This window comes from Apteryx rowi, unplaced genomic scaffold (genome assembly GCF_003343035.1).
Source record: "Apteryx rowi isolate R43461 unplaced genomic scaffold, aptRow1 scaffold_664, whole genome shotgun sequence".
Lineage (NCBI taxonomy): Eukaryota > Metazoa > Chordata > Aves > Apterygiformes > Apterygidae > Apteryx > Apteryx rowi.
The window spans coordinates 1-14,406 of NW_020450943.1; the positions used below are offsets into that span (position 1 = coordinate 1).

The 14,406-nt window shown below is 35.0% G+C and overlaps 1 protein-coding gene across 2 annotated transcripts; it reads left to right on the plus strand.

Annotated features, from left to right (window-relative positions):
• Positions 1 to 97: 97 nt before the first annotated feature.
• Positions 98 to 12,999, plus strand: PDS5A (PDS5 cohesin associated factor A). 2 transcript variants are annotated; one of them, XM_026085337.1, is made up of 9 exons: positions 98 to 116; positions 886 to 1,018; positions 1,641 to 1,760; positions 2,875 to 2,937; positions 5,845 to 5,990; positions 7,205 to 7,310; positions 9,596 to 9,948; positions 11,108 to 11,258; positions 11,805 to 12,999. In XM_026085337.1, the coding sequence occupies exons 1-9, from the start codon at positions 103 to 105 to the stop codon at positions 11,838 to 11,840; spliced, it is 1,122 nt and encodes a 373-aa protein (XP_025941122.1). In that variant the 5' UTR covers positions 98 to 102; the 3' UTR covers positions 11,841 to 12,999. The 2 variants fall into 2 exon arrangements, with proteins under 2 accessions (XP_025941122.1, XP_025941123.1); XM_026085338.1 differs by lacking the exon at positions 11,108 to 11,258.
• Positions 13,000 to 14,406: the final 1,407 nt, after the last annotated feature.

Genomic DNA, 14,406 nt, shown 5'->3' on the forward strand with positions numbered 1-14,406 from the left:
GCAACGTGCTGTAGGTGACCCTGCTTGAGCAGGGGGGTTGGACTAGATGATCTCCAGAGGTCCCTTCCAACCTCAGCGATTCTGTGATTCTGTGACCCACCCATGTGTCTATTCCAGCTAAGTAGTATTTTATCATATTATGACTGTTGTTGACCCTCTACACACTTGCACATATGAAGCTTAATAACAAATGATAGTGTGGAACAATTGTATTTTATACAATAATAATTTTATACAATATACAATAATGAAAGTTTCTTAGAACAAATTTTTAGTCAAAATATAATGTGTTCTCCCTGCAAATAAACTGGATTTAAAGAAAGAAAACTGGAAAAGCTAATTCCATTATATCTATCTGTAAGAACTCCTTTTCCTCTTGTATGAGGTATTAGCAAGACTGGACCTGTTCAGTTTTGGTTTCTCCAGTACGTGAGTTACACCCACTGTGGGTAACAGGCTAGCAGCTGTATAATTTGTTTAAGCCTGTTTTGAGAGTGGTCACAGTACATTGTTGACTATAACATAGACATAGCCCAAGGAAGTGATTAGAAAATTTTATCTAGTACATGGTAGCACCAGAATTTTTGTTTCTATTCACATTTGGAAGAGAAAAATATTGATAGGTTGGGCAGTGTCTACAGACCTAATAGGGAAGCACACTGATTTGGCAGATTTATTCTAGAGAGTACAGTGGAGATGCTGTTTGTATTAAAGGCCTAGACTATATTTATATCTTTGGATAATGTTTTTTTTAATAATATCTTCAAATTGACTGTGGTTTCTTAAGAAAAAGACAGCTGACAAAATTTTTTAAGATACTGCTACGTGTGGGAGCCCCATTATAAAAGCTGAAATGTAACTGTGTATGATTTTATGGCTTCTTAGGTGCCTGTGGTTCATGCTTGAAGTTTTAATGACAAAGAATGAGAACAATAGCCATGCCTTCATGAAAAAGATGGCAGAAAACATCAAGCTTACCCGAGATGCTCAGTCTCCTGATGAACCAAAGGCCAATGAAGTAAGAAATGCGATTCAGATAAGGGTGATGGGGTAAGGGTTTCACAAACAGTTGCTGAACAGGATTTGCAGGAATCTTGAAAGCACTAGCTCAGACATTTTTATTGTCTTTTAGAGACAGTGTTAATTGCAAGCATTGTCTGTATGTTACCAATCTCATTCTTTCAGAAACTTGCTGACCTTAACCGGCACAAAGTACCTATCAGTAAAATAAACAAAATCTGTTAAATATTTCTGTTACTCACTGTTTGACCTCCTCATTGTAACTCCAGCTGTCTAGTTTCCTGACATAACCAGCTTCTGCTGTTGGGGGAAATACTGTAAAGTATGACTTACCGTTAAGCCTATTAGATTCTAGTAAAGATTAGAAACTTGAATGAGTAAAAGCTTCTTTTGTACAGCGTAAGCATACAAAATATTTTTTAGTTCTTATTAAATAGTATGGTATGAAATATGAGGACTTCTGTATGTGTTTGAAGAGCCAACAGTATGGTTAATGATATAATGTATGTCCTTAGTGGTGGTTATTTTTGCACACAGATGATACTTTTTGGAGTACATTATCTGTACACCTATAAAAACAATAAGTAATTCCTATTCACTTTCCTTTTTTTTTTTCCCAGAAACTTTATACAGTATGTGATGTAGCGCTATGTGTAATCAACAGCAAAAGTGCTTTGTGCAATGCAGATTCACCGAAGGACCCTGTGTTGCCTACCAAATTTTTTACACAACCTGAAAAGGTAAATTTGTTCATTTAATTTCTGAAAATACTAAGGGGTTATACTTTGATTTTTATAATCGAGAGCTGGTTATCTCATAACATCAAATGATGAGTGAGAATATGTATATATTTTATCCTCAAGAATATAATTTTTAGCATCAGCTGTATGCTATGCCATCTATCTCTCTCATGAGCATGTACCAGAAGTGTTTGTAATGAGCTGAGAGCTAATTAGAATAAATATCAATATTTTAACTGATATTGCTAGATCATTTCACTAAAGTATTTTACAAATGCAGCAGTGAATGTATAAGATGAATCAGAATGCAAAGCAGACAAAAAGGGAACTTTTTTTTGATATTATCCTTTGTATGTTTATATATGTGGATAACTATTTGGCTAATTTGTTTGCCATACAAATCAGTCATCTTACTACTTAGCCTTGGTGAGTGCAACTTTACTGTCATCAATAGCACTACTGTTAATTTAAGGGACATACTTTTAAAGTGGAACCAGATTAATTGTCCAGACTAGACCTGCTGTTTTGGTTGTAGTAAAGAATACATTTCACATATTCACTATCCTAGGCAGTTAGTTAACAGCCCTTCCAGAGTCTGTCTGTTCAAGCAAAATATAGTTTCTTTATTTAATTATGAAATGGCAGATGCAATGGTGACAGGGAACTGGTACCTGTAATAGGCTATTTGCAGTCTGATTTAATGTTTTGGTCTGTATATTCTGTAGTCAAAGTGACTAGAAACTTCCAGTTTGTTTAGAGAAAACAACACCTCTTTTCTTCTCTTTGGACCTCTGATAAAAACATGCAAGTGACACAATAGGGAGGTCAAATTTACTTCATTTTAAAAGACTAATGTAGTTCAAGAAAAAAAATAAGAATCCCAAATTCGAGTTGTCATACTGCCATTCAGTAATGCTCAGTACAAATCTCTTTTGAAATACTAGTCTGAATTATCTTTATTAGCTTAAGATTCATTTATCAGTAGAAGGTTATATAGTCTGGAAGCTCTTGTAGCACTTAATAGTAGCATCTAATTTGAGAAATCAATCAGTGTTTAAAAACAAAAGTAAGATTGAGAGAATGAATCCAAATTTTTTTTTTTTTTTTAATACAGGATTTCTGCAATGACAGGAATTACATTTCAGAAGAGACAAGAGTTCTTCTTTTAACGGGAAAGGTACCGTATTTTGACAAGATATTCTTTTGATTGAATGTTGTGTGTGATTTTTTTTTTAATGTTATTTTTAAGGTTTTTAAAAAAATCATAACATGGATGACAGTAGTTTGTGTATAATGATTTGTCATTCTGAATAGTCATAAATATACATTTCTTTTACTTGCTGGCTTTATTAAGACCTTTAACTCCACATACTATTTGGTGAGGATGGATCTGAGGATGGTAAGCTTTTTACCTTTGCACTGTCCATCCTGTGCACCGAAGCATAGGTTCTTGATTAACTACAGTTTTTCGCCTAATTACAGAGTTTTTCTTTATTGATATAACATGACATAAAGTTATGATTCAAATGCTTAATTGTGACACCACCTAGCACTGAGGGTCTTAACTTTGTAATCTTAATATTTTTAATATGGTTGGTTATGCAGCTAAATTAAACTACAAATGTCTACACCTTTTTGAACAGCTCATTTTATTGGTATATAGTCACTCCACACACAGTTTGTCTGGTACTGTCACAGAGAGAGAACATACTGAATCTTTATAGTGAAGAAAACAAAAAAATCTATATTTATTCCTTTTTCCCACAAACTGTCCTTTCTTTTTCAGGTTTCTGAAACTTTCTTTCCCAGGTTCTCTTTAAATTGTATCAGAGTGCTTTTTAATCTAGTTCACAAAATTAGTAGATTTTTCATGAAATTAGAGAAACAGGGCTGGCTGTCCTGTAAACTAGAAAAATCCAGAGAAAAATAAATCATGTTTCTAATAAAAATTTCATCTGTATTTGTTAATTTTCACATTCCATGTTCTTTGAATTATTATTGCATTAGTTCCTAAAATCTTCAGTTAGAGAAAGCAGTATTTTATGATGGTTGTTTTCATGATAAGGGTGGAGACAGAGGATCACTCGGTAAATAGCCGTATCATTTGAAATTGCTGTTCCTCCCCCTGTTTGTTCTCCTCTACAGAAAGTTTCCGGTATCAGAGCAGTTCATGTGCATGAGGTTTGCTCAGTTGGCAGAATCAGTTCTGCTCCCCTGCCCCTCCTTGCTTCATGCTCACAGGCTCCCCCCAAAAAAGTGCTCTGTTATCCGTGTTGGGCAAAAACCCCACTGGCGATTTCAGTAGAATTAATCTATCTGATTTTTATTATCTGAAGGAGATCATCATTGATGCACTGCCAACGTTGTAGGGGGTGACAGGCAGCTCAGGGGCACATACCTAACAGCATAACTGAATCAGAAGAGGGTGTCTGTCTACTGCTAAAACTGTTTCACCTTTGGCGGTGTTCAAATATAATTAAACATTTGTAACTTTGAAGCAAGTTTGGTGGTTGTGTGACGGTATTCCTCCTTTAATAAGGCATTCAGCAAATTAGGCTAAAGCTGTATCATAACTAAAAAACCTTGTTAATTTAAGACAGGCTTTCTATTAAAATACAGTTATATTGGAGAGGTGTTCCCTTACAAAGCTAATACTGTTTCATTTTTTCACAACAGTGAAAATTGCTTAACATTTATTCCATGCTCTAATGGCATGCACAACACTTGCTTCATTTTCTGTCTACTTCCATTTCGTATTAGGATACGCCGTTCAGTCAGGCCTTTCAGTGGTCCTTTTGGTCTAGTATTCTCTTTACAGAGGGGCCAGAACAACATGTTTTGGGAGAGCGTGCAAATCCAGCCACTTTCTCCAGTGCATTTCCCTCTAGTACTCCCCAGCATGTGTAATGTTTATATTGGGATGTTGGACTCTGCATCTCTTCCTGTTGGTTTTCATATCTGGTTATGGACTTGTCCATGAATGTTTACTCTTGTTTTGAACCTGCTGATACTCTGCCTTCACAACCTCTTGTGGCGATAGGTGCCAAAAGTTCACAACCTGCTGTATGAGGAAGCACTTATTTTCCTCTCTTAAATATTTTCTTTCTCCTGCTAGTTTCACCAAATGTTTCCTAATTTTTATAAAATACTCAGCAAACTGAGCAAACAAAACATGTTATAAGAATAGTATTTTTAAGTAAATTTTGTGCAGTATTAGCCTCTAGGATGATGCAACTACTGAACAGGTGATCAGTAATGAGCCATTTCTATGGAGGTTGTTGCTTCTTTGCTGGCAAAGCAGTATCCAGTGTCTGTGCTGTCTCTCTCCTGCCTGCTCCCTCATAACTTCTACACAGGGGAATTAATTTTTTTTGTGAGAATGTCTTAATAAATTAACTTGGTCTCTGAGGAAATGTAAATTACATGAAGAATTTGTCATGCCAGCTATGAAAACTTCCTTGGCTTATCTCAAGAGACAAAATAAAAAAATTCTTCCTACTGTCTACCCGGCCTGACCAAATCAGTCGACAGACACCAGCCGTAGCAATATCTAAAATACCAACAGTGTGTCAGAAAACCCCAGAATAGATGGTGTTAAAATAAATGGTATTTTTATACCAACTTTCTGTATAGTTTAAGAAAAGCATACACATTTCCTACTGTTGCAATGAACCTAATCCTGCATTATGTTTTGGAAAGCGTTTGTATCTCTCTTGCCACAGACACCATTGCTTCTGCAGATTTAGAGGCTTTGCGATTACAGGAGATTACCACACTCCTTCAGCCCCCTAATATTTTCTACCATTCTGGCCTTCATTGAGACTTTTATAGCTGATATTCCTTCAAAGCATGAGAGATAGCAAGGCAATTGATCAAGTGCTGTTAGCTGATGAAATATAAAAGTATGATAGACTGCGTTTTTTAAGTAAAGATGGGACCTATAGCTCTAAATTGATGGCATCATGAATAAGACTGTTAATCCTCATCATCCCAGAGGTATTTTAGAAAAGTCAAGGAAATATTTTTAAAAAATACATATATGTACTGAAGTTCCTATTTTTAACACTGAACCATTTTCTTTTAGCCAAAACCAACTGGTGTATTAGGTACAGTAAACAAACCATTATCTGCTACTGGAAGGAGACCATATATTAGAACCACAGGATCAGAGACTGGAAGCAATATCAGTGTAAACTCTGAGCTGAGCTCTTCTGCGGGAAACAGATCAAGGTACAGGAGTTTGAAAGATAGCTTCTTTCCTCAGCTCTTAATTTCATGTTCTCCAGGGTTCTTGCACATTTTAGGATAGGAGATGATTTGGTGTGTGTGTCACTGTTATAGTCTGGATTTGAACAGTGAGCTGTTGTTCTTTGTCCAGTATTTATAAATATTGATAATAGGTAAAATCTCCATCTTTGTTTCTTCCCTAGGCAAGAAGTTGGTACAACATATTGTTGTGCCTGCCTGTAGTCATACAGAATACAACAGAAGAGACATTACAGTGTCCTGAAATTATGATGGTTAATATTGTTAGTATTTTTGCATCAGAAAATATATGAATTGAAGAAACCAGTTATAGTTAATACTAAACAGCTTTTGCAACTCACACATTTATGATGTATAAATTAGGATTAATCTTGATTGGTAACAATAAATATTTTTGGTATAGTTGAAATAATTGGATCTGTTTAAGATCAAGAACAATAAAAAAGAGCATGCTTAAGAGGACCAGGGTCTCAGTGGAAAGATAAAATATATGATTTCATACTCTTTTTTTCTAGTAAGTCTTATTTTCCTTGTGAATCCAAAGAGCTTTTCAGTTTCTCATAAATTTGGAGAAACACTTTATGTTTTCAGATTTTAGGATTAAGTTTAATTTGTTTTGGAATTGACTAACTGGATAAGTAAAGGGTTAAAGAAAGTAGAGAAAATCAACTGTTCAGTTGCTACTTTTCATAAAGCTTAAGAGAAGTATCTCTCAGTTCAGAATGTGTTCTGTGTGTGGGAAGGGGATTAGGTGGGTCTGATATGTAGTAATGATTTTTTTTTTTTAATATTTTAGTTTTTAAACTATTGTGTGTTTATGTAAATTAACTGGAAGCTTGAGCATTACTGGTCCTGATGTTATTTTTTCCTACCTGCCTTTGCCAATATCAGAGTTTCCTATCTGAAACAAGAACACAGCATTGCTTAGAGCACAGCTCTTAAATTTGTGAAAAGAATTATGTGACACAGTGCCTGTGACTGGGCTCAGTGACTAGGCACTCCCTTTCAGTTCTGTTCTGAGATAGAAAATGTAAACACAAAGTAAGGTAAATCCAACTCTCTCAATAATTTAGCCTGTCTACATTGATATTAAAAAAAAAAAAAAAAAGTTACCTTTACTTCTTCTGGTTGTTTTTGTTCTGTATTTTGGTTTCTTTTGTCTTTAATTGTGCTACCAGGGAACAAAGTTCAGATATATCAGAAACTGGGGTCAGCGAAAATGATGAAAATCCTGTGAGGATTATTTCAGTCACACCAGCAAAGACAGAACCTGTGAAAAACAAGGTATGGTTTGCAGGTTTTGTGGACTTTGTCTCTATAATCAGCTTGGCCTGGGGGATTTATTCAGTATATATCATTGTATCTTAGATGATTCCTGCAAAATCGGTAATATCTGATTTCATTTCACATAATTGTATCATTTCCTTAGCCCATAAAAAGACCCCTTAATTTCAAAACTACTGGTTATTTTATCTAGACAAATTAATAGAGAACATGTGCTCAAAAATAGCTCAGGCAAATCAGAAGGGACTTTCTCCTTTTTTTTATAAAATTCCAAAAAATTTTCACCTTTATTCTATCTTTTTCCAGTTTTTAATAACAGTAAAGTGGTGATTCAAAGTGAAGGTGGACACCTGTGTCTTTTAACTTATAAAACATATCATTGCATGAGGTTTAACAAAGATAAACACGAAGTCCTGCACCTGGGATAGATTAAAGCCAAGCAGCAGTACAGCAGGCTGAGATCTGCCTGGCTGAGGTGCAGCTCTGCTGAGGGGGAGCTGGGGGTCGGGGTGGGCAGCCAGCTGAACACGAGGCAGCCATGTGCCTTGGCAGCAGTGAGGGCAAGGCAGGTCCTGGGCTGCATCAGCCACAGGATAGCCAGCAGGGCGAGGGGTGTGATTATCCCGTTCTATTCAGCGCTTGCAAGGCCACACGTGAAATACTGTGTCCTGGGTTGGTCCTCCCCAGTTCAACAGAGACCTGGAAAAATTGAAGAGAGTCAAGCAGAGGGCCACCAAGATGATTAAAGGGTTGAAGAACTCAACATTTGAATAAAGGTTGAAGGAAGTGGGTTTGTGCAGCCTAGAGCAGAGAGGGCTTGGGATGTAATCACAGTCTTCCAATATCTAAAAGGTTGTTATGGAGAAGATGGAGGTACTCTCTTTTCAAGGCTGCATGGTAACAGGACAAGATGCTCTAGGTGTGAGTTGCTTCAGGGGAAATTCTATCTGGATATAAGACAAAACAATTCTTCATTGTGAGAAAAATTAAATACTGGAGTAGGTTGCCCAGAAAAATGGTGTTTTGGATTTGTATCTTCACATAGAGAAGCTAGATTTTTTTCCTTAATCTTTTTAAAATAAAATCCACATTATATACACACCTATGAGCTAATGAAGAAGATATATTTCTGACATTTCGCCAGTATGATTCTTCTCTCCCTCCCACTAGAGTTCTGAAAAGTTAGATAAGTTAGGCAAAGCACTTAGAAAATAAGTCTTCAAAAATGTTTTCTCGGTTCTTGAAACCTGACTTTAGTTGAGATTTTCAAAGAGTGATTCATCTGTAATGTTTCTGTGAATAGCAATTGTAAATGTTTCATATGAATCTGATAAAATAATAAAGATTACAGAGACTGCATGACTTATTTAAACATTTAAGAAATAATAGTAGAATATTTAACAAAAAAAGTCCTTGCTTCAGGCACAGCACTTATGATAGGGAATGGTCTTAACTGAAGTGTTTGAAATTAACTGTCATCCCAGCCATACTCCCTTTTCCCTGCTCTTCTTCCTGGAAAACTATTCCAGAAGCCTCTGCTCAAATGGAAGTCCAGCATCCGATTGCTTCCTCTTTGTCTCCATATGAACACTTTTCTGTGTAGAGACCTAGACTGCCACCAGCCTTTGTTTTTCACATATACAGACACAGCTTCACGAAATGTAATTGCTTTCATTGCCTTGTTTAGTGTATTGGGAAGAACGTGCACGTAGACCATACCTATTGAAACATGGAAGAATTAAGAAAGACAGTAGGTTTCACTTGTGTCTAGATCTTATTCCCTTTGTTCCCCCCAAGCCTTGCTTTTTTTCTTTTAATGGCGTTTAGGGTTTTTATAATCTGAATCTTCACAGAAGTTTGGTCTCAGAATTTGTGTCTGTTGAAGTAAATATCATTTGCTCTAGCAGAATCATTACGCTTGCTCCGCAATTCTCTCTCCTGTAGACTGGCAGAGAGACAACAAAGGAGCTTGTCCAGTAGAACCACCATGGGAGAATCTCAGATTATCAGTCTTACTCTAATCTTGCTTCCAAATGACTAAGAAGATATATTGAGTACAGATATTAAAATTACATAGTTATAGTGTAGAAAATCCTTTTGAAAGGTTAATGTCAAATATCTCATTTAGTAATACCTTTTACTAGAACTAAGTTGATGTGGTATGTTTTTATAACAACATGTATGTTTCATAAACTGATGTTTCTGTCAGAAGGAGGTAACAATTCCAGTTTACCTTTGGGATTTTTTTCTTTTTTATTTCACATTTAATGATTTTTCTTTTATAGGAAATTAATTCTGATCAGGCTACACAAGGAAACAGCACTGAACGTGGGAAAAAAAGAACAGCAACAGCATCTGGAACTGAGAATATTCATCAAAAAACAGAGGAAAAGAATGCAGAAGAAACAGGACCATCACTCGCAGCAAAAACCAGGAGAGGGCGTCCACCCAAACCTGAACCTCAGGGCACCACTGCAAAAAACGAGGAAACAAATAAACCACCTGTCAGGGGAAGGAAAAGGGCAGCAGTCAGTCAAGAAAATCCAGGGGGATTAGAAGCAGGTAACGCCAAAGCACCAAAACAGCAAGACACAGCAAAAAAGCCAGCAGCAGCACAGAGACAAATTGATCTACAAAGGTAAAAAAAAAATTTTTTAAAGTGGGATGGGCCATTCCTCTCTCAAGATAGACCCAGAATTTACAATTATAACAGGTCTAGCACAGGTTAAAGGATATAATTAAACCAAAGGATTTATATAAAAATAAAAACCATGGTCCAACTTGTGTTGAGTTCTGTTTTTCAATCAGGACAGCTAGAATTAAAAAACTGAATTTGTTCTGTCAGAACAAGATAATTTAACCTGTCTTCACCTTATTGTATTTTTGGTATGTTACATCCTAGTTCCCCTTATTAGCACTGCTATGTAAAAGAACCAAGAGTTGAGGGTATTTCAGTGCATTCATTGCAGGTATACAGGGATTCAAGTGCTTTGCTCTGCTCTAGTTCATTGATAACAGCGGTTTGAAAATTGGCCATCTTTCATGAAAATAATAAATTGTAATTCTTTTACAATATTCTGGATCTGATGCTTGTTTAATGCCATAATGTTAATATTAACAGCATTTATAATTGTGTATATATATGCATGTATGTACATACATATACATATTTACACATGTATTTATGTATACATACATATACATATATATGCACATTCATATTTAAGTAAATGAAAAACAGAATTTAGAACTGTGTAAACTACCAAATAGTTCTTGGATGATATTTTTATTTTTCTATATGTTTTAATATGTAGATTTGTTTTCTAATATAATGAAACTTCAAATGCACCTAGACACTGAGAAATTCATTTAGCTGAACCTTATTGTAACACTTCTGCATTAAAGTGTCCAAAGTTGTAGAGCAGTAAGGTAAGCTCAGCAAACCAGTGTGCTGGAATAAGTCTCAATTTGATCTGAAGGAAGTATGAATAATTTGCACAATAGTTTTTTTCTAGAGATTTTGTCAAATTGAAGATTTTGCAGAGAACCTTGATCAAATACGATTTCACGTTTCCACTCACAGTAAGGTTCATATACTAGTAAGTTGTCCAGTCTTTCAAGAGAATGGTGTTTGTGTACTGCCTTTCAGTGCTTTTTTTATACTTCTTAAGTCTTCATAATAAGCTACTCTACCCATAGCCTTAAATAAACCACTTACATCAGATAACTACTTTGAAATATGTAAGACCTCAGTATTTCTTGAAAAAAATACCACAACCATATTAACATTTTTTCAGAAGCCAGGTGCTTGGAAGTGATGGAGATTCACTGTTGGAGATAGACTCAAGTCCAGGATATTCCCAAAATGCAATGGATCTTTTTAAAGCCTGTGAGAGCAGCCAGGAAGACACTGAGGATACAGAGATAGCAGAAGGAGGCTTCCTTAAGGTGTAGCAGGCATTTTATATAGGACACTTCTGTGTTTTTATTGTAGCTTATAGAACAGGGAGTCAAAGAAACTTGTCTTCCTTCTATAAAAAGATATGTAAAAATATCTCTATGTCTGATAGTTTTTTTGTTTTTAAGTAGAAATGAACAAGTTACTGTAAATATTCAAAGTACTGCTTGCTTTTAAGACACACACAATACTTTTATAAACCTGAGTAATTGAATACTTAGTTACCATTCTTATTCTCTGATCCCAGTGAAAGCTATGGAGAAATGTATTTCTGTTTATGCTGAACTACCATTCATTCAACTTGTGTATTTTCAAGTTTATCCAAAAGTTGTGTTATACAATAACAAAATGCAGTTATATTGAATTAATACTGTGATAGTTGAGAAGAGTCACAGGTATAATGAAATAGATAAGATATACACAATACAGATAGGATTTTGAGTCAGAATTAATGTTCTGTGATTAACTGTGATTAACAGAATTAATGTCCTGTTCTTGTGATTAACTTTTTTTTCCCCTTTTCTCCTCCCAAAAAGGTAAAAAGAAAACTCACTCGCAAAGGGAGGAAATGAAGGCCAAATAAAGGCATGCTCCAAGCTTCTGCAAAAACTAGGATTCAGAAATTTCCTGTACAGGAACTGAAATTACTTCAAAACACACAGCTTTCAGCTCTGTAAACAGAAGGAAAACTATGCTTCCCTTTCACATGAATTTAATCCTTCTCAATGGAAATGTAAAGCAGAAACTCTTGAGAAAGAGGCTAAAAGCATCTGTACTTATTTGCCCAGAGACTTTTTTATGAAAAGTCAATAATTAAGCAAATTGCTTAACACTTGGTTCCAGTTCCTGAGTTCTGGAGTTTAAAAGTGTATTTACACCATTAATTTTCATGCTGCATTTTTTTTAAAGAAAGTCAGAGGAGGTCCTTACACTGACATTGAAAATTCATGATCCTAGAGCCAGGTATTCCCATGTTTCACAGAGAAAGTAGAAGTCTACTGAATGGATTTTAAACAAGACTAGAGGAAAAAAATCACAAAAAAATTTTTTTGCTTTACTTTTGGAGACTGTTTTATGTATAATTCTTTCTGCCTGCCTACTTTTCTGCAAAAATAAGATGTACAGATTTCAGTTCCCTGCTATGAAAAGTCATGTGGTGGCAATTTTATAAATGTTGCTTTCTGATTTTTATCAGAGTGGGAAAGTAATCACTTAAAATTATTATTAATTTGCAAGTAGACATTTCATTTTTTAATTTTCCCTCCATTTTAGTTTAATATAATTTGCAATAAATGTACATATTGATGTTTGTTTTATAAAAACATATATCACTTTTAAGTGTTTTTACTCCCGCAGTTCTGTTGGAATATTCTAAATTTTAAAGGAGTAAAGACAGTCCAGCATTTGATTTTATAATGTTTGTCACCAGATTTTTATTATTGATGTAAAGAAAAAAACTCAGTTTTTAAAAATAGTTGGACTTTGGCAGCTTTGTAAGGAAAGTTGGAAATGTTTAGGATTGTTCTCAATTTTAAGCATTGTGCTGATTGGAAGTAAGTCTGTTTTGCATTTTGTCTTCCTGTCCAGACTCATTTTTTAATGTTTATTTTAGAAGATTGTTGCATCAATATTATGTTTCCTGGCATTGTTCAGCATAGATACAGTGTACACTTTTACGTACACATGATCATATTTAAGTTTGTTGCATAAAATAAACGCTTCTAGGTGTCATGTGGTAGTAGTCTTTTTTTTCTTTCTCCGTAAAACAGCTGTTTGCTGTGTACGTGTGCATGGTCTTGGGTTCGTAGAAATGTTATGTTGAGCAAACAAGCTGTAATGCAGATAATTATATAGTTAAAAAGATACATTTTTGGCTGATATTATGATGCTTTCTTTTGTAAAGCGTGTGAAGAAGGGGGTTGGTCTGCAGAATGACAGTGAACAAGTCACTTCGCTTCTCAGTTTCCCATTTCTCACAAATTGTTCCCTCGAAATCTCTTGATACATTGTAGAAGAGCTGGATACTATTGACATTAGTTAAAGATTACCTGCTATCCTAAGATGATTAAGCATATTTGGGTGCTGTTAAAATAAATGGCTCTGTCTCTCGTATCAAGATACAGTATTTAATTGGTGTTGCAGTTATTTTTCCTCTGTACCAGAGAAAAAAAATCACTCTCTTCACAGAGCAATATGCCACTCTCTTACTAAAGCAGTCTGGGATGCTTTGGCTTGAAAGATTTTGCATGCTTTTGATAGAGAGACACTGCGAGATTAAAGAGCAAGTAATTACACATATATCCATCATGGTTTTGATTTCTAAAACTGAAATACTTTCACAAATTGGATGTACTGATCATAATATAGTTTCCTTTGGGTTCTCTGTTCAAATACTTCCCTCATGCAAAAGATGTGCCATTTTGGTGGTTCTTGAAACAAATTTTAAACCTTTTTGTTACAATATTTTAAGTGCTACCCCCCCCCCCAAAAAAAAAAAAAATCTTTTAGAAATTAGCTCTGGTAGCTAGTAGCTCTAGGTAGTAGAGTGCCTCTAACAATGCTTCAGAATCTAGACTTGAAAAATTTTGCAAATTTTCATTCAGAATTGTTTCAAAAAGCTTTGATTTTTATGAGGTGGATGATAGATATTTTTTTTTTTCTTCAGTTTTTGGTCAAATTGATTTCGATGTCAAATTATTCTCATCCTAGAATAATTTAGGTTAAAGGGGGTTTCTGGAGGTTTTATGGTCCAATGCCCAGCTCAGAGCATGGCCTTTCAGTTGTCTTTAATTTACAAACACAGAGTTATGAAATTTCTGCATGATAACTGTTTCTCTTTTATCTGTTTTCTTTAAGAGAATGTTTGAGTTACTTTAATAAGTTGATTATAAGGATAGCCAAAGAAAATTGGTGCCTTCATGTAGCAAATTATGTTGGACATAGTTGGCTGAGCAAAAATGCAGTATACAAACTATAGGAAAAAGCCTGGTCTTTTGGTGGAACTTGCCACAGACAAGTCTACATACAGAATTTCTCTGCCTGTTCTCCCTGCTGCCTAGTTTTTCCAGTGAAAAAATGTTTGTTTTGTACTTAACCATCTATGAATTTTAAAATATTTTACAAAAGAATGGGGATTGT